The 21,460-nt window shown below is 39.1% G+C and overlaps 1 protein-coding gene across 3 annotated transcripts in view; it reads left to right on the plus strand.

The window, feature by feature from the left end:
- FRY (FRY microtubule binding protein) overlaps positions 1–21,460 on the plus strand; it is a 272,666-nt gene that overhangs the window by 30,113 nt on the left and 221,093 nt on the right. For 2 of the 3 annotated variants that reach the window (XM_050766803.1, XM_050766805.1), the window contains exon 2: positions 20,003–20,202. In XM_050766803.1, coding sequence (XP_050622760.1) covers positions 20,003–20,202 — 200 coding nt within the window. Of the gene's footprint in view, positions 1–740; positions 2,234–20,002; positions 20,203–21,460 lie in introns of those variants that run through there. The other variant, XM_050766804.1, reaches the window with a different exon arrangement.

Below are 21,460 nucleotides of genomic sequence, written 5' to 3' on the forward strand. Positions count from 1 at the left end.
TAAACCTGTATTTGAATGATGCTGAGCAAGCTTATTTTTGTTCTTTTTCATTGACTCTGCAATGTAGACGGTAATGCTTACCTTATAAGGTTACTGTGAGGACTTAGTGAAATAATACATGGAAAGTGCCTTACTTAGGATCAGAATCAAGGTCAGTCCTCCTTCCCTCAAATGTTAGCTCTCTTTTCTACCTTTTTTTCTCTTCACTTCCCTTAGTATCTGTAAAAAGTAGGAAAGAAGAGGATTTTTTTTTCATATTCCTACAAGGCTGTTTTAAGTAATGTTCTTTTAGTTGAATGACAGTCACATCATTTGAGAGGTTAGTCTAATAATAGCACTGGAGACTTGAGGATGACAAAGTGCAAATTTTCATTCGGTCTGGACTCCAATTTATTTATTTATTTGTTTATAATTAACATGGATTTATTTGAACCTGACGACTTTTGACAGAATTAAAAGGGGAAATTGTAGACTTCTACAATTACATTCACAGATTTGTGTACTACTGTCTCAGAAACTTAGGAAGCAAAAAATAAGAAAAATAGAGAGAATATAGTATTAACACTAACAAGATAGTGAAGCAGAATTCCATTTTCTTTTTCTTTAATCTTTTTTTGTTACAGATTTAGGGGTGCCGGTGCAGTTGTGTTACATGGTGATACTGTGTAGTAATGGTCTGGGCTTCCAGTGTACCCATCCCCCAAATAGTGTACCTTGTACCCAATAGGTGGTATTTCATCCCTTACCCCCCCCTCCCACCTTTTGGAATCTCCCATGTCTATTATTCCATTCTGTATTGGATTCCTAGTTATATATAGAACGAGGAGGACTTTACTCTCTTCTGTCTATACACAGATACCTCCATAGGCACACTACTGTCTTTTAATGGTTTTGACTTCCTTTAGTAAAATGTAAACCAAATGCCCCATATTCACCTGTGTCAATTGTACAAAGGCATTCTAAATCCTGAATGTGTAAAATGCGGGAGTAGCATGGGGCATCTTTGCTGGTGTTTTAGCTCAGCAGAACCACTTTAAGTGTTCATTTTGGTAAATTGGACATTTTCTTTCTTCCTGTGAAATGTTTCAGTTCATCAGTCAATTCTCCTTCCATGCTGTTTTGTAATTACAACCTATATTGCTAAAGAAAACCTTCAATTTACCCTGAGTAAATCAAGAATAGAAAATTACTTGGGTTTCGGTCTCTTCACAGCTGAAATAAATTTTCACTGACCCTCATAGAATTCTTCTCTCAGAAATAATGCCCATAGAAAGATCAATTCGTTACACTTTTGTTTTTAAGTAACTTTGCATTTTCCTTCTCAATCTCCTCGTTAGCCTAAACCTGTTTTCTTTTGAAGGCAGAACACTTAACATTCTCCAATATTGGCTCCATCTTGGTTTTATAAATTAAGTTTTTAACAAGTCAGTTTAGGCTGTGTCTTTTAAAATCATGTAACTATAGATTTGAATCCAATCACTTTTCTTTGCAACTTATGTCAACAGATGTTCAGTGTTTCATTTTCCTTAAGGGTGTATGGTTTCTCGCTGACTCTTGGCTTCAAATACAGATTCTCTGCTGTTGGTTTTGTCTGTAGGCATATAAGCTGTTGAAAGCTGTTTGTATTCATGGCCAAGAGCCCCTAGTTCCCAGAGCAACAGTTTATCGCTCACCCTGTGTTATCTTTGCTCCTACATTTCTTCAGTCACAGGAACACAACCCCAGCCCGTTAGATCTGGGGGGCAGCGTGTGTATTTGCTATGCATGGACTGTTTATGGCAAACTGTGTGGGTCGGGCTCATGTTCCTGGAGTGCTTTGAGCAGCTTTACTAATCTGTCAGCATAGTATGTTCTTGTGGATAAATATAGACATACGGGCACTCTGCGAGTTGTAGGTCACTGTCTTACTGTGCAGCTAAAAATTGTCCCATTGGTATGAACAGTCTGCCCTGGACGGAAGGCCTGTTTTAGTTTGTCTTCTACTGTAGGTCTTTAGCACCTGACTAAAAATACACCTGGGGCCAAAAATATAAGGGCCCTAAGCATTGTGGCTGAGACACTTACGGTGGCAGTGAGCAACAGGACCATGGAGCCCATCATTATGTGTTTTGGCTTTGGAACATAGTCTGTGTAGCTGTTCCAGACTGTCAGTTTGGGTTTCTTTTCAGGCTCATGGAGATTACAACTGCTTGTTGGAGACGATCCTGTGTGATCAGCTTCATAAAAGGACTTGGTAGGTATGAAAGGCTGTTATATGTGTGGAGTGGCTAATTGGTTGTTAAATGCTGAGTGTGGGAGGATTCTCCTAAAGGTTTTGGTGGATAAGGGTGGAGGTAGCAGTTGCATCTGCATGCAGGGATTTACTTATAATGCCATTGTTCAGAGACAGGAGTAATGCTTGAGGTGTTACATTTGAGATTGGTAATATTTTGGAGGCAAGACGTCCTTTTTGTATACAAGCCTGTGGAACAGGCAGCCATGATACAATGGAATTTTTCTGTGCACTTAACTTTCACTAAAAGATTTGTTATGACACTGAAGTAAAATTGCTGGGCTGTAAAAACAGCTAGTATATCTTTGGAAAATAATTAATCATATCATATTTAATATTATAGTAGAAGTAGGATTTATGCTTGATTTCTTCTAAATAGTAATGTTAATGCCCTTACTTGTTTTAAACATTGCAATAGGCCTAAAAGCAGTTTTTTCTTCATTTTTGGCTTAGCCTTCTTTGACATGTAAAAAATAAAATATTTTTCCTTTTTGTTTATAAATTTAAAAACAGGACACCATGTGTTAACCAACATTAAATGGGTCTAAATTGTATGCCACTGCTCTTCCTTTATCAGACAATAGCACAGTTACATTAGTTCTAACATAACATTTTAAGCAATATTGTACAGCAGTTCCAAAAAAATCGTGAGAGGAAACATCCATGACACAGAGTTAATTACCTGCATTTTGGATATACACTCTTTAACTTTATTTAGTGAAGGTAGGAGAAGTTAACTTGTAAGTGGTAAAGGCATAACATATTGCCCTAATCAAGCAGAAAGATTTTGTTTACTAAAGACTTGGGAGATTGAGTTACTTGCTAATTATTCCACTGCACTATCTCTAATGAAACTACTAGAGGTTTACATACGATAGCATTCTGTTTCTAGGAAAAAAATTCCTGTTAGTCATTCTTTTACCCCTTACTTTTGTGGTTTGTAGAGTGTGCATTAGAGAACTTTTTTTTTCCTCCCAAGAAATTTTTTTTAGTGTATAACAAGCATACAAGATAAATGATAAAATTTATGGTTCCAGGTATTTGGAAAAGGTTGCATCATTATAGGACTCATATGAAATGCTTAATATTTCTATTATATGGTATCCCTTGGAGATGTTACTGACCATTAGTGTATTTTGGCTGAACAGAGCACTCCCACAGTCTCGTGAACATGTCGACTCCTTTTTCACTCATTGCCTTTCTTGCTCATAATAAAGTTTATAGTAAAGTTAACTTTATAGTACAGTTGGTAAAAATTTTAGGTATTAAACTTTACTATAAAGGCATCAGAAGCAACGAATCTGCTTCTGTGAATTGGTAGATTTATCGCCATCTTAGATTATAAATTTCTGGTGAGCATGTATTAAGTGAATTTTACCTCTTTGTACATTTCCATAACCATTTAAGAATTTAATAAAACCTAAAACTTTTTTAAATGAGCCGGTATCTAAATGAATAAGCCCATATGAACCAAGAATTCAATAAATATTTACATGATCAAATCAAACACCAACAAAACTGAAAAAGATTTCACTTATTCACTTAACTCATTGAACAAATGTTTATTGAGCTTCTGTTGTAAACACTGTACTGGAAGCCCTTTGCTTGCTATATATCTTGGAACTGTATATAGTTACCATATATATTTTATAATGGAAATATATATCATCACATATATTTCATAATGCATATGTATGTTAGTATATACAGACGTATGTGTATATACTTTATAATAGAATGAATACTATAATGTATATTGTACTTGTGTATACATATATAATTTTATAGTATAATGCATATTATATTAACAAAGACACCTGTAAGATTAGACTGTCCTTCAAGTCACCCCTGCATCATGTCATCCGCAAGGGGACCCTGGAGGGGAACAGCTATAACTTTAATTTGCAACGTTTATTTGTCAAAAGATGGCAGTTGCTGGCACTGTCCTTGTGGCAGACCCCCCCCACCCATGTCCAGTCTGCATAGACTTCAGTGTCCCTTCATGTTGGGTCCCTGTGTAATGCACTTGCCAATTCAGCGGCAGAAAACATCACCATGGTGCTCTTCTCTTGCCCTTGGTGTTTGACTTAAATATGATTCCTACAAAATAGCTCAAGAAGCTGGTTTGTCGTTTCTGGCAGGGCTCGGTCTAATGCCCAGATAACAGTCTGGGAATGACTACTAGCTCCTCAGCCTCCAGAGCCTTTTAACTGTGACTCACAGTAAGAAACACACTTTGCATTGTGACCCAGAACTCACACACATACATATCTGTAGACACAGAGTCTTAAAAAAAACAGCTTTGTGAAACAGTGCTTCCCTCCTCACTGTGCAGGATGCCACCAATCTGCTATTTTCTCTTCTCCTGTTTTCTGCTCTGTTTCATCAAATTCAGGCTGGTCAGCACCCACCGAGTTAGTTTCATGATCCAGTAATGGGTCAGAACCTGCATTTTAACAAACTCTGCTTTAAAGATTCCAACAGCTAGGCATTCCCAACATACCCTTAGTCACGTTCTCAGCAGAAATGACATGCTGTCATCCTTGACATAATATTCTACTCCTGAGCATATTGGTGCTTTATTTGTCAGAGTATTGCTTGGTTGCAGAAAGAGCTCTCCTGGTAGTTCTGATGTGAGTTGCAGGTTGATTGTAAGGTTTCTAAGCTGGACCTTTTACATCTTAACACTTCCTTACTCCTTAAAGCAGTAAATATTTGTTGAGTACTTGGTATTAAGCCTAGCACTGTGCCAGAAGGTGATGCTACAGGAGGAATAAAGCAAATTCCTTGACCTTGTTGCAGTTAAGGGTAGTGGGGAAGACAGATAGGATTTGCATATATAATATGTCAAGAGGCAGCCAGAACTCTGGATGACAGTAAAGATGATACAAACTGTTAGCAGAGGGGAGTACCGAGGAGTGGCTGGCCAGAACAGACTCTCATAAACCTAGAAGGAAGTGAGCATGTGAGCCGTCATGACACTCCCCCGACCATTCATAAATTCCTACAACCCCTGTGCCCCAGTTCTCTTCCACTTTGAAGGTTTCTCTGACCGTCTCTATCATCAGTTATTTCTAGTTCTCAGCTTGAGTGTCACTATCCCAAAGTCCTGCCCCAACCCCCACAATCACAGATATGTTCCCCCCTGCATCTCTCCTGCAGCAGCCTTTGTAGCACTTCTCACTTTGCAGTTATAGTCCTGTGTGCTTTTATTCTATCATGCCTCTCTCCCTCCACACTGTCAGCTGTGTGAGGCTACGAGCCATGCCTATTTTGTTCCCCCAGCAGATAGCCCAATACCCCAAGTACAGTGGGCCTTCAGTAAATAGTCAGTATGTGAATAAATGAACAAATTAGTGAATAAATACTCTCCTAAATTCCTGTGCTCATCCATTGACTGTTCGACCTGGCTGTTCAGCCTTTGGCTGTTCAACCTGGTGGTATAGTGTAACTGAATAGATTAAACTTCAAAAATCTTTCCAACTGTCTTTTTAAATCTATTTTCATATTCTCCACAGAACTTTGCAGAATGCCTTATACGAAGGTCTTGATGAAAATTCTTTATTTAATGATTTGATTAATTGATCACACTCATAGTCTTTTGAAGCATAAATAGTTCTGAAAGGACTGTAATCAGGTCAGATGAGAAAAGTGCCTCTGTAAATGACACCTCCACTCATCCTTGCTGTGTGTTATGCATGTAAATACTCAGGCCAACATTCAGTTATGCAGACAGTTCAGTTACTCAAACCTATGTGATCGAACCTGAATTGCAGTGGTGTTCAATTTTTTAATATAGTCATTTATTTTTCAAATTGAGGTTCTAAGATGGCATTCCTTTATTACTGCCATTGTAAGATATAGGAAACTTTTTATAAGTGAGTCTTATCTTTTAAAAAAATTTATTATGAAGTGTTAAACCCAAAAGGAGAAAAAAATTAGGATAATATGTAACATATTGCCATCACTCAGATTCTACAGTTATCAAGATTTAGTCATGTTTGGTTTATTTGTACCTTTACTCTTTCGTTCTAATTAAAAAAAAAAAAAAGCTTTTTTTTTTTTTTTTTTTTTTTTTTTTTGAGACAGAGTTTTACTTCATTGCCCAGGCTGGAGTGCAGTGGCACAATCTCAGCTCACTGCGACCTCCGCCTCCTGGGTTCAAGCAGTTCTCATGCCTCAGCCTCCTGAGTAGCTGGGATTACAGGTGCCCACCACCATGCCTGACTGATTTTTTTTGTATTTTAGTAGAGATAGGGTTTCACCATGTTCCCCAGGCTAGTCTCGAACTCCTGAGCTCAGGCAGTCCTCCTGTCTCTGCCTCTCAAAGTGTTTGGATTACAAAAATGAGCCACTGTGCCCAGCCAAAAAAAATTTTTTTAGAGAGAGTCTCACTCTGTTGCCCAGGCTGGAGTGCAGTGGTGCAATCATAGCTCAATGCATCCTTGAATTCCTGGGCTCAAGCGGCCGTCCCATCTCAGCCTCCCAATACCTAAGACTGCAGATGCCCGCTACCATGCTCAGCTAACCTTTAAATTTTTTTTTGGTAGAGTTGGGGTCTCACTGTGTTGCCCAGACTGGTCTCAAACTCTTGGCCTCAAGTGATCGTCCTGTCTCGGCCTCCCAAAGTGCTGGGGTTAGAGGTATAAGATACCATGTCTAGCCCTTGTTTCTCTTTGTTAAAGTATTTTGAATCAAATGTAGACATCATTTCATTGAACCCCATATAATCAGTATGCATTCTAGGAAATAGAGATATTTTCTCATCTACCCTCAATACTATTATCACATCTAGCAAAATTGACCATAATTCTTTGCTATCACCTAATATCCAGTCCGTACTCAAATTTTTTATAATCCTAAAAAGTCTTTTAACAATTAGTTTGCTTAAATCAGGGTTCAGACAAGGTCCACATATTACATTTGGTTGTTTTATCTCTTCCCTTGACCTGTAGAAACTGGTACAGTTTTCCTACAGGACGAACCTACTTCTGGATTAGCTATTTTGCTTCCTTATGGTGGTGACATTAACTTGTCCTATATCTGCGTTGTCTCTTATGAATGCACATTAGCTCTAATGTTTTGAAAGCGTGATGAATGTGGTCACAGGACAATGTACAGTTCCCCCTGGTCATAGGTTATATTCCAAAGTCATTTCTGTTCTATTACTATGATAGAGTAGAACTGTGTCACTCCCAGGTATACATCCCTAACAGCTTTTAGTGTGTGGGTACAAGAACTCTGACCAATAAATTGCTACAGGCTGGGGATTTTGAGAAAGCTTCTAGAGTCAGTGTTCTAAAACCACTTCTTCAGCACCTTAATCATCATAACAAGTCGCAGGTCTGTTTGTGTAAGATGTGGGATCTTTTTTTCTGTTTTAACAGGCACCAGATAGGTTCCCACCTTCATTAGTCTTCTCATGGTGGGTGCAGTCATCTTTTAGTTTGTGTTGTCCTCCCAAGAAGCCACTTTTTCTCGCAGTTTACACAGTAACATGAGATCAGCATTCTTTCCAGAAACCCACTGGCTCCCAATGACCCTCCAAATAAAGTTCACATTCATTGGTTTGCCATTTAAGACCTTAGTTCTAATACTAATAAATATTTTAAAAACTACATTTTTATAGGACTGAAGAGTTTATTAAATTTTTCATATACGCTCTTCTTTACTTCATCTATGCAAATACTGTATTTTAGAATTGGTTGGGTTCAGGTCCACAGATATTAAGTGAGCACAGTCATTTACTTAATTGTGCCATGCACGGTGGTAAGTGCTTGGGATAAAGACAAGAGATAGTATTGTTTTTGAGGACTCTATAGTTCCTTGGTGAAGACAAATTTGAACAGATATACTAAGACCAGGGATGTGTGCTAGGAGGGTGACAGGAGGAGGGGGTGAGAAGGGACACTTGGCAGACGCTTCTGTGTACCTGCCATGCCGTTCCATTTGCCTGAGTTGCCCCTTTCTCTTCTCTACCTATCAGAATCCTGCCTGTCCTTTAAGACCTGGGTCAAATGTCACCTATTCCACAGTGTCCACCTACTCCATGGCCCAGAACAGAGACTAGGCCTAACATGGGGTTAGTTTAGACACAAGGCAGACTTTCAGTACACTTTTTTTTTAAATGTAAACAAAAGTCATGAGTTTACAGGTAGGAATAAAAACCGGCTTCCCCACTGTCTGCCTGCAGTTTAGGGAGTTTCCAGGCTTAAAATTTAATGAAACCAGAGAAGCGAAGATACAACTGGAAAGGTCAGGATTATTGGTAAAGCTTTACTCTGTAGAGAGGATAGATGACAGAATCTCCCTAATTCATATTAATTTAAGGGAAGGCAAGATATTAATTATTAAGTGTTCACACTGTGGAGATATTGAACAAATGATGTTTTCATACATTTTCACTGCATACTTGTATATTTCATAGAATAGTAGAGGTCGAAAGGACAATCTCACCTAGGTTTTTTAAGAATAACAGCTAAGGACACTGAAACCCAGTTGTCCAAGTTTCTTCCCTAAAGTCACTGAGAGCCACATTCGAGCTTAGACCTTTGACTCTGAGCTCAGTGTTCTTTCCACTATATTTTACCTACAAAAATGTTAACTTTGTTGGAGTTAATGAAGCATATCAGTTTCTCTATAGGCAGATAAGATTAGAAACAATTGTATTAACTGATTAAATTGCCCTCCTTTTCCTTCCTATTTATTTTCATCAGTGGTGTCAGTGTGTGGGTCCCAGGGCAGCAGCACCATTATCACCTGGGGACTGGTTAGAAATGCAGACTTGCCAGTCTCACCCCAGACTCTGACACTGAATTGGGGTAGGAGGTGTCCAGCCTTTCAGGTGACTGCGATGTGCTAAAGACTGAGCACCAGTAATTCAAATTGTAAGTCAGCAGATATTTTTTTGAAATTAAGATTTAAAAACTCAAGGTCTTGTCCAAATAATCTACACATTTTGAATTTGTGGAGTTCACATTAATGATATTTTGTGGCATAAATTGCGCGAGTAGAAGAAGAACTTAGAAAAGAGAAGAAAATGAAAAAAGGAGAGCCAGTAAAGGACATGTGAATGAGAGCAGTTGGTCACTTCTCTTAGGGAGAAAAAGGAAGTGGAAATTCAGGATTATCCTGCCTCTAGCAGGTTATTCGATCTCCTTTTGGTGAGAAAGGACCTTGAAATGTCAGTGTAACCTCATCTTCCTTTGTACACGGATCTTGGCAGAGATTCTTTCAGGCTCTGATGACAGTACCTACTTTGAAAATCAGGGGAACGTCCATGTAATCTCATCTTAGCAGATGACAGACATTTATAAAGGAAATCACTGAAATGTTACTGTCATTTCTCTCAGATAAAATACTGGAAGGCAGAGGAAGAGAGAAAAGAAAACAGGGCAGACACTTGATGCTAACTTTCCTTTGTTGAACTGCTTCACTCTCTCCAAGGTATTCAGTCTGGGGAAACCAGAGACAAAAATGGTTTTTTGAGAGAACATAAATTGAAGTAAGCAGAGAACTGTGCCTTCAAGTAGATTTGCTCTTTGTTAGAATAATAGGCAGTTAAAATTTATGTCATCAATGTATCTAGGAAAGAATAGTCTCTGGGTCTTTCTAAGGTATGTGTGTCATTAATCAGATCTCATGTATTTTTATGGGTCCTCCATGTCTCACTCTGTCGCCCAGGCTATAGTGCAGTGGCGCGATCTCGGCTCACTGCAAGCTCCGCCTCCCAGGTTCACGCCATTCTCCTGCCTCAGCCTCCCGAGTAGCTGGTACTACAGGCGCCCGCCACCACGCCCGGCTAATTTTTTTGTGTTTTTAGTAGAGACGGAGTTTCACTGTGTTAGCCAGGATGGTCTCGATCTGCTAACCTCGTGATTTGCCCGTCTCAGCCTCCCAAAGTGCTGGGATTACAGGCGTGAGCCACCGCACCTGGTCCATATGTTCAATTCTTTTTTGTACTCCTAGCCTTTCCCAAAGTCCTTCTAATGTCTAAAAAGTGCATTTTCATTCACGAGGGCAGAGAACCCAGAGGAAGAGACCTTCATGGCCTAAGGATATGTTAGTCTTTCCAGAAAGTGTGCAACTATTCTAACCATAGGAAACCCCATTCTCCAAATTACAACGTTTATGTTGTGTTTTGTCATCCCCTGAAGTCCCAAAACTAGCTTACGCCAGAGCAAAGCCTATGGGTAAGGGGACAGTCTTCAACATAGGCAGCTGATTGGTTTTAAAAGACAGTCTGGGAATGGTGTAATACCACTATACCATCGAATGAGGAATGGATACAGAAACTGTGGTATATACATACAATGGGATATTATTCAGCCTTAACAAGAAAGGAAATCCTGCCACATGCAACAATACAGATGAACTTTGAAGACATTATGCTAAGTGAAGTAAACCAGTCACACAAGGACAAATATTGCATGATTCCACTTATTTTTTTATTATACTTTTTTTTCCTTTTTTTTATTATTATACTTTAAGTTGTAGGGTACATGTGCACAACCTGCAGGTTTGTTACATATGTATCCATGTGCCCTGTTGGTGTGCTGCACCCATTAACTCGTCATTTACATTAGGTATATCTCCTAATGCTATCCCTCCCCCCTCCCCCCACCCCACGACAGGCCCCGGTGTATTATACTTGAAGTTCTAGGGTACATGTGCACAACGTGCAGGTTTGTTACATAGGTATAATGTGCCATGGTGGTTTGCCGCACCCATCAACTCGTCATTTACATTAGGTATTTCTCCTAATGCTATCCCTCCCCCAGCCCCCCACCCTGACAGGCCCCGGTGTGTGATGTTCCCCACCCTGTGTCCATGTGTTCTCATTGTTCAGCTCCCGCCTGTGAGTGAGAACATGCAGTGTTTGGTTTTCTGTCCTTGTGATAGTTTGGTTAGAATGACAGTTTCCAGCTTCATCATGTCCCTGCAAAGGACATGAACTCATCCTTTTTTATGGCTGAATAGTATTCCATGGTGTATATGTGCTACATTTTCTTAATCCAGTCTATCACTGATGACATTTGGGTTGGTTCCAAGTCTTTGCTATTGTGAATAATGCCGCAATAAACATACGTTTGCATGTGTCCTTATAGTAGCATGATTTATAATCCTTTGGGTATATACAATCATGGGATTGCTGGGTCAAATGGTATTTCTAGTTCTAGATCCTTGAGGAATCGCTACACTGTCTTCCACAATGGTTGAACTAATTTACACTCCCACCAACAGTGTAAAAGCATTCCTATTTCTCCACATCCTCTCCAGCATCTCTTGTTTCCTGACTTTTGAATGATCGCTATTCTAACAGGCGTGAGCTGGTATCTCATTGTGGTTTTGATTTGCATTTCTGTGATGACCAGTGATGATGAGCATTTTTTGGTATGTCTGTTGGCATCATAAATGTCTTCTTTTGAGATGTGTCTGTTCTTATCTTTTGCCCACTTTTTGATGGGGTTTTTTTTATTGTAAATTTGTTTAAGTTCTCTGTGGATTCTGGATATTAGCCCTTTGTCAGATGGGTAGATTGCAAAAATTTTCTCCCATTCTGGAGCTTGCCTGTTCACTCTGATGATAGTTTCTTTTACTGTGGAGAAGCTCTTTAGTTTAATTAGATGTCATTTGTCTATTTTGGCTTTTGTTGCCATTGCTTTGGTGTTTTAGTCATGAAATCTTTGCCCATGCCTATGTCCTGAACGGTATTGCCTAGGTTTTCATCTAGGGTTTTTATGGTGTTAGGTCTTACATTTAAGTCTTTAATCCATCTTGAATTAATTTTTGTATAAGGCATAAGGAAGGGATCCAGTTTCAGCTTTCTACATATGGCTAGCCAGTTTTCCCAGCACCACTTATTAAATAGGCAATCCTTTCCCCATTGCTTGTTTTTGTCAGGTTTGTCAAAGATCAGTTGGTTGTAGATGCGTGGTGTTATTTCTGAGGGCTCTGTTCTGTTCCATTGGTCTATATATCTGTTTTGGTACCAGTACCATGCTGTTTTGGTTACTGTAGCCTTGTAGTAGAGTTTGAAGTTAGATAACATGATGCCTCCAGCTTTGTTCTTTTTGCTTAGGATTATCTTGGCTATGCGGGCTCTTTTTTGGTTCCATATGAAATTTAAAGTAGTTTTTCCAATTCTGTGAAGAAAGTCATTGGTAGCTTGATGGGGATGGCATTGAATCTATGAATTACCTTGGGCAGTACGGCCATTTTCACGATATAATTCTTCCTATCCATGAGCATGGAATGTTCTTCCATTTGTTTCTGTCCTCTTTTATTTCATTGAGCAGTGGTTTGTAGTTCTCCTTGAAGAGGTCCTTCACATCCCTTATAAGTTGGATTCCTAGGTATTTTATTCTCTTTGTGGCAGTTGTGACTGGGATTTCACTCATGATTTGGCTCTCTGTCTGTTATTGGTGTATAGGAATGCTTGTGATTTTTGCACATTGATTTTGTATCCTGAGACTTTGCTGAAGTTGCTTATCAGCTTAAGGAGATTTGGGGCTGAGATGATGGGATTTTCCAAATATACGAGCGTGATTCCACGTATATGCAGTATCTAAAATGGGTAGGTTAATGGAACCCAAACATAGAATGGTGGTTGCCTGGGGCAGGGGGACAGGAAAATTGGGTGTTGCTAATCGATGGTTATAAAGTTTTAGTTAAGCAAAATGTATAAGCTCTAATGATCTGCTATACAATTGTACGCATAGCCTAACAATAATATACACTTTAAAATGTGGTAAGAGAGTAGATCTTCTGTTAACAAAACAAAATAAAAATTATTTTTTAAAAACAAAAATATATTTAAAAAATAAAAGACAGGGCGATATGGGAAGCTCACAAGATAACGTCATCACATTCATGGGTCAGGTCCTGAGTTGACCACTCCGTAACCTTAGACAAGTCACTTAACCTCTCTGAACCTGCATGGTCTTACCTGTAAAAGGGAGATTAGCCTTCTAGGATTATTTTAAGAATTAAAGATACTAATTCATCTAGAGATATCATGTAGATTCTGAAACGTGAAGGAACACAACGTGAGAACTGTAGGAGAACTAAAGTGTATGTAAAAGGAGCAATGTATGCAATCCATAAAAATGGGAGGTATATTTCACGTTATCAGAATTTTATGGAAGTTAAACAGAAATTAATTTTGCCTGCCTTTGGATATACTTTTCTTCCAAGGCAAAAATTGTTTTTCGGTATTTTTTTTACATGATATTCTTTTGTTGGCCCACTTTAAAATAAGTAATTATTTAAGAATCATCGATCACTTTGTTAAGCAATCTTTGTGTGTTGCTGAAACTAATTGTTTTTTCTTGTCTCAACATTTTCTATTTCTTAATATTCTTCAGAAGAAAATAATTCTTTCCGTTATGTTTGGTTGTTTTCTTTTTTTTTTTATCCTAATTTACTTTACGTGACTTTCGGGGTTTCTGGCCATTTGAGTATTTGCAGTACCTTTTTACATGCCATTTCTTAAGTTCCCTCATACTTGCTTTAATGGACAATTTGTTACTGCTCTATACACATTGTGACATGTTCGCAAAGAAGCTGCGTCATACTTGGTTTATGTTTTATGAAATGTTCCTGTACTGCCAGTAAACAAATTAAGTCTTAGGAGAAAAGGCATTTGAGAGGGAAAGTGTGGTCCTAAAGAAAGATCCCAGCTCTTGGTTACTAACAGGGTTTGCCTTCAGAACCCGAGAAATGAATGAAGTATTGAGAACCGGCAGAAAGAATAATTTATGTACAACTATGAACAAAGAAATCTCATTATTTCCTCCTTTGTTGAAAGATAAGGTTACATCAGTCTCTATAAAGTTAAGTTGTTTAATCAGATCACCTTTCTAGGAAGAGTACTACTTTGAATATTTGGTTACTACATATAATCCCAGGAGCAATGAAAAGAAAAAGAAAGCCATTTTTTATTTCAAATACTCTGGGTAAAATTCCAGTAACGGGAGCATCAGTAAAAGCAATGCGTGTTTTGAAAAATTAGCTCTGTGCTTGTCTGTCTTTGCAAGCTGGTGAAAAAGCAGGCCAAACATCTCTGCTTCCTGAGGAGTGGAGTACTTTTTGGAGGAAGATGGGGAAGCAGTGTGCTCATTGAGCATTTTCGTTCATGCCCTTCACAGGCTGGTTAAAAGTCTCATCTCCATGGTAACTGACACACAGATATGGGGCAGGTCAAATGCATGGATCAGGAAAGCAGATCCTGCCCAAGCCATGTGTGCCTGGATTTTCTTAGACACCAAGAATACACATAGCATTCGTTCCTTCCTGCAGCAGCCCTAGACTGTAGCACCTGAATGCCTGTAGATAGAGAAGAGCAGGTCCCTCTAGCCACTTACTCTGTTTAATTTTTCCTTGTTCTTTTAGAATTTATTGCAATCTGACCGTGTGGTATTTGTGTGTATGTGCGTACCTGTGTGTGTGTATACACATGAAATGCTGATTATGTTACCCCTCCTCAGTACAACATAAGCTCCATTAAGGCAGGAACCATCGCTTTGTTCACCAATATCTTCCCGTGCCTGGAACAGTGCCTGAAGCCTAGGCACTCATTAAATAAGTATTGGTTGAGATGAATGAGTGAGTCAATGAACAACAGTTTCTAATGAAAGATGGTATTACTTCTCTGAAAATCTGATTGAGAAAACCAGTTGCTTTCCTGTAACATCTATGCCAGTTAGCCTCTGGGGCTCTTACATGACACTCGTTTCCTTTCAGTGTTATAATAAAAATGTAGCTGAACTATGAGCTGTGGAGGTGTTTGTATTGGTGCTACAGTTAGGAGGGTAGTCTGCCCTGGAAATGTTGGTAACTTAGGGAAATTGTAGTGAAGATGTAAACCGACTAAGAGCAGCCAGCCTAAAAATTAAGCTGTAAGTCAGTGAAATTGGGGGAAAAATAGTCATGTTCAAAAGATCATCACATGCAGCCGGAAACAGATTTAATAAACGGAAAACGAATGGGCCTCACAACTATAAAATAGACTTCTCATAATTTAAGGAACGGACCCTGCTTAATATAAAAGATAGAGACCCAGTGAACACAAGAAAACACTTCCTGAAGCCATCCAACAAAACCAATTAGGAACAGAATTTGGAATAAAAATAATAAAGGAACATTAACAAAACCCATTTAAGACAAAAGAAGGCAATGGAGAAAAAAATTAGAACGTGTTAAAACCAAGATTAAAATGTAAATGAGAAAATACAAAGAGAAGGCAAATTTCAAATGGATTCAATAATTAGAAAACTAATTAATATGTGAGAGTGATGCTCTTCTTCTCCACTCCACACCAGCCCCCACCACAGGAGCACTGGTGTGAATGACTTTTTAGAGAAATTGAGCTGTTATATGAAGATAGACAGATAGGATGAAGGAAAGGAGAATAAAGGCTGATAGAGTTGGACCTAAAAAATTCATCACATGGATGCCACTGAACCGTACACTTAAAACAGACTAAGATGGTAAATAGTGTCTACTTTACCACAATTAAAAATAAATAAAAACAGATTTTTAAAAATTCATTATATGCAAGAAATTTTAGTGGGGGTTTTTAATACAACAAATTAAGCAACAGGAACAATTGTTTCTTCAACAAGTATTTGGATGGGAAAGATGTGACAAAGATTCTGTCAGGATCTTTTCACTGGGAGAGATCCCTGTTTCTAGAGACCCGGCGTGAAGAGAAGGCTGAGCCTCAGGGCAGCTGGATGGCACTGGCTGGCAGGGGCCAGACCAAGCCAGGTGGAGGAAACCATACTGACCTGGACCCTGAAAGGTAGGAGGATTTGCTTGCAGGACTGGATAAAAAGCAAGGAAAGCACCCTAGGTAGAAAGGAGTTGATTCAGTCACTGCCTGCATTTGCAAACCTGGAAAATGGGACCTCAGTGTGGCTAGTACCGAATCCATGTTTTATTTTGTTTTTTTTTCAATCAAAAATAAATTTCAATTAAAAATCAGACCTATGAAGGAATAGATTTAATTCTTGAGAGCTCAATTCTTAGAGGCAGCAGATTTTTCCCTTTTATACACCAAAAGTTTTTTAGTTTTATCTTTTTGAAATGGAAACCTTTGGAAATTGATATTAGTCTTTTTCCCACCTTTTCTACCTTTCTGTGAGACCTATGGTCCTCATAATGAACATAAACTGTAACACCAATCGAAGCCCTCAAGCTGATGAGACTGTCATATTCAGCCAACTGCATTTTTAAGTTCTGGCGACTTTCTAAATTATGCGATTTTGTTTCTCCTTTTGCTACTAACATTTCTACCCATAGAAATTACATCCCCTCCCTTATAATTTTCTGTTTCCAGACTGTTGTGAATTTAGAAACTAGACAATTGATCTTACTTACGTATAGATTAAGGGCAAGCACGTGCTGTGAGAGGGCCTGATGCTTTTCTTTCTAATGATAATGCTCTAATATTTACACCAGTGTGGACTTTGTGACTCAAGTTTGACTTCCAGGGAACGTGCATTTGCTGTTCTGTACTATACTGTCACCAAATAACCCAGGTATTGAAAGGTGCCATGTCCTAATGTTTACTTTTGAAATTATCCTGAGGCTAGGATTTACCATGAATTAATTAGGGTAGGATGAAGAGAGGTTTCTGAAACTTGGAAGTGGACCTAGTTTAAGTACACTTACCCCATTATCTTTCCTGCATCTCCAGCTGCCTAGGTTGTTCTGTGTTTGAAACTCAGACTGATGAGTGACACCCTGCTTTGAATCATTTTCTGCTCTGGTACAGAGCTCTGCTGGGCTGGGATAGTTCCAGCTCAATAAGGCTGTTCATACAGTTTTATCTTTTTGAATATCACCTCTGTATTCACAAAGATGTCTGGCTTTGAAGTACAGGTGAATAATATTTTTTATGATAGCAGCGAATTGGCGCTTTAGCCGTTTAAATGGAGGATTTGTCTGAGAGGTTTTCTGGTGTCTACATTTCAGCTCTGTAGTTCAAAATGCAGCCTTGCAGGACTGTCAGAGGTCCTCTCATGAAAATTTCACTCTCATGAAAATGTGTGCACTCTAGTTAAGACTTTCAGGCCCCAGAGTCATGCAATTAAGGATCTTGTCTTGCAATAACTGTATATATTACATCAACCCCATTATTGCTGCATCTGGAAATGGATCAAATCCTGTGGAAACCCAAAGAGAATAAAAAGTCATACTCCAAATAGACATTTTAGGTTTATATCCCAGTCTCTGGTTCTGTGGCACGATGCCTTTGATACCTGAGGAAGATGTCTTGAGACATTATGTCCTTCTCTAAGCTGGTGTTGGGGAGGTGTCCTACTTCCACAAGGTGCCTGCGCTGGGGGAGTAGGAGGTGAAGCAGAGGAGTGGCCAGGACTTCATTTTCATCATTTGATTTTCAATATGCCCCTTTGGAATCAATAGTGCCTTTTAGTGCACTGCTTGCCTTACCATTTAATTTAAAGTCATTAAATTAAACTACTATCTATCACAACTATTGCATCCTTTCTTAAAAGACTCTGACATATCGCATCTCCTCATGTAGTTCCTATCCCAGGAATCCCTTTCAGACCTGCAGAAATAAAGTCAGGTGACATTTTTAGTTAGTTATTTAAGGAGATTTATTGAGTATTATCTGTGCAAAGAACTTTGGATGACATCTGGAAGTCTACAGTCTTATTAGGGAACTTTTAGGGGATATTGCTAGAAGAGTATATGGTTTAATTACAGGACCGACCCTAGACAAAACCTTGTCTCCAATCAATAGTTACTTTACTTGGCAGCAGTCTTTTGAGTCTTTCATAGGTAATGTAGGATATGCACAACAAAGCAAAACACCGAACAGTTTGGGTTAAATGTTCAACTCTTGTAAAGGAAACTGGCCTAATGAGGACTGGCCTAGTGGAGGTAGGTGTTATGGAGATGAGACTAGAAGTGGCTCTGAATGAAGAGGAGGAAGAGATGGGCAGAAAAGAACAGAAAGGAGCTGCAGAAGAGAAAGAAGGAAGAATAAATGGCCAGTGTGCTCACAGGCCAGTAAGAGCATCAGCAGGACTTGAGTGAGGGTGTGGAGGCAAACTACTAAAGGCTCTCAAAACCAGGCCAGGGTGCTGAGGCTGGATGATGTAATTGAGAGCTATTGAAAGTTTTGAGCAGAGACATGTTATGATTAAAGCCATGCAAAAGAAAGATTAGTTCGATATGGAAAACAGATGAAATAATGTCCACAAAGAAGCTATTAAAATCATCTAGCCATAGGCCTCCAAGGGCCTGGATAGGATGTGGCCAGTGGGAATGGAGAGGAAACGAGATAATATGCAAGACATTTTATTATGTTTTTGTCACTTGCGAGGCCGTATTCTTACAGTTTAGTGGTAGCTGAGATCTGGAAAGACCGTTCAGATGTAAGGGGCTCCTCAACTATTATGTCAGGTTAAATGAATTACAGAGGAAGGGTAGGAAAGGTGAGGGAGAGCCGTCTATGTAACATTGGGGACATGTTCGTAATTTAATAAAATAAACAAAACGTTATACTGCTTCCTCAGAATTTGGCTTGACACAGAAAGGAGGCAAGAGAAGCCTTACATTTATTTGTAGTTATGAAAAGAGTATCCAACTTTCATGGAGAACTTTCTTCTGCCTTTAATATTGATGACACCACCATTCTCTTGATATCCAATCCAGTGTCCAAACTGGAAACTCACTTTTTACTTGACTCTTTCCCTTAATCTCCATATCCAGTTACCCAGAACTAAATACTTATGTTTAACTGTATACTTCCTGTTCTCAGCATTCCCAATGCCTCTATCCTAAGCCCTCTTGCTCTTACGTTTCTTTCTTTGGATATTAATAACTGACCATCTTACAAGGGCTTGTATGGGAGGGGTGGTAGAATTTAACATATCAAAGTACTGTAAAAAGTAGAGACTTGAAACTGCATTTATGAATTAAAAAAAAAGATTAGAGACTATCTCATTAAAACAGTGTCTGACTCTGTTGCATTCTGAACAGAGGCCACTCATCAGGAGCTTTAAGAGCTGCCTCTGTTGAAGATACAGTACTCGTGGGGAACCTACATATTTTATAAAGGAAGCACAGAGGTGTCCCAACTTGAGCCGAAGGATGGTGAGAGTGAAAAGTTAAACCCACACCTTGGACGGCAAACAGGGCACTGCCTGAGCCTTGTATCTTTCAAGAGGTGCATCCCTTTCTAGAGCAAGAACCAGCTTGGCTTCTGCAAATTGATTCTTGGAGATTTCTGGAAGGAATTACCCCAGAGTCTTTTCCATTATTAGAACGAAGCATGGAAGACAGAGAGCTCTTGACCATGAGGAAAACCTGGACAAGAAATCACTTTTTTTCCCATATACGTTTTTCTACCCGTTTTCTAAATGGGACTGCTGTTTCCCTAGAACAAAAAATAAGCCAAAAACATCTTAAGTATTGTAAGATTGGTCAGCTATAGTACGAGCTTCCAATATAATTTACCTACAGCAATGTAGTGACTAGAATTTTGAGATGACCAAATATGGTATAACACAAACATAGTATAATGAAAATAATAAAATTCTGACACCATTTCCAAAGAATAAGACCAGGTTATAATATTAAGTGTGACTTTCTTGATACGATTCATATCCTGATATTTATGGTTTAACACAGTCCATCTGAATATTTATGACATTATTTTCAGCCAGTAAGGATGCCCATTCTGTTTTTCAGCTTCTCCCGTTGGTAACGGTTACATCAAGCCTCCGGTTCCACCTGCTTCTGGCACGCACAGGGAGAAAGGGCCGCCAACCATGTTACCCATCAATGTGGACCCAGACAGCAAACCAGGAGAATATGTCCTCAAAAGTTTATTTGTCAACTTCACCACTCAGGCCGAACGCAAGATTCGTATCATTATGGCAGAGCCCCTGGTGAGTACATGCCGTGGAACCTTCCTCTTTGAAAATTCATCTGTATGCTGTTATACTAGATTTAAACACTCTAACAAAAGATGGATTGCTTTTCTTCTAGTTTGTAAAGGTTCTTTAATATCATAGGTAATGTGTTAAAGATAATAGTTAGGTTCCCTGATCTAAGAGAAACAATTTTGAGTGTCAAGGATTTTAAAACAATCTTCAGCAAATACTATTCAGTAGCATGCTTCACTGCTGCATTTGGGACTAATAAGCATAATTTAACAAGAGGAAGTATCAAAGAAGTATCAATCATAGAAAAATTGTGTTCAGAGTCTCTGTGATATATATATGTGTATATATATATCATACACATATTTTATATATATGGCAAAATCTTTTGTCCAGTTTTTAAAGTAGATGACAAGAAAAATCATTTTGTTCAAGTGGCTGTCAGAGGAAGTGTTTTGATGAGTCGTTCAGAAACACCATTTCCATTTCTAAAACGTGAAAGACAATACATTCTTTTTTTTTTTTTTTTTTTTTTTTTAAGACGGAATCTCGCTCTGCCACCCAGGCTGGAGTGCAGTGGCCGGATCTCAGCTCACTGCAAGCTCCGCCTCCCGGGTTCACGCCATTCTCCTGCCTCAGCCTCCCAAGTAGCTGGGACTACAGGCGCCCGCCACCTCGCCCGGCTAGTTTTTTGTATTTTTTAGTAGAGACAGGGTTTCACCGTGTCAGCCAGGATGGTCTCGATCTCCTGACCTCGTGATCCGCCCGTCTCGGCCTCCCAAAGTGCTGGGATTACAGGCTTGAGCCACCGCACCCGGCCGACAATACATTCTTGACTGACTTACCTTTAGTTCCCTCGTTAGACACATGATGCCCTTGGATGTCAGTGTCTTTGGTTGCAGATGCTTCTGCTAGCAAATAAGGCAGGCATGAGTCCGCCTTACGTTAATTGCTCTAACAGGGCTCTAAAGAGCGCTGAATCTCTCCAAAGGACAGTCAGAAAGGAAGGAAGTGCAATTGGTAGATTCAGATTACCTGTTTTCTAACCTTGGCAGGGCCACGCACAATAAAATAAAAGGAAAAGAATTCAGAGTGATGCAGCTGTTTCTGGGAAGTGTGACTTTGTACCTCCTATGAGGTTACTGGGGTAATAAGAAGATAATCAGAGGTTTGCTTTGCAGAATTATAACTTAAAATAATTAAATACAGTATTCTTAAGCCTGCAATACATGTCTCTGAAAATATGTAACAGATGATGCCCATC

The sequence above is a fragment of the Macaca thibetana genome, chromosome 17, assembly GCF_024542745.1.
Source record: "Macaca thibetana thibetana isolate TM-01 chromosome 17, ASM2454274v1, whole genome shotgun sequence".
NCBI classification, from domain to species: Eukaryota; Metazoa; Chordata; class Mammalia; order Primates; family Cercopithecidae; genus Macaca; species Macaca thibetana.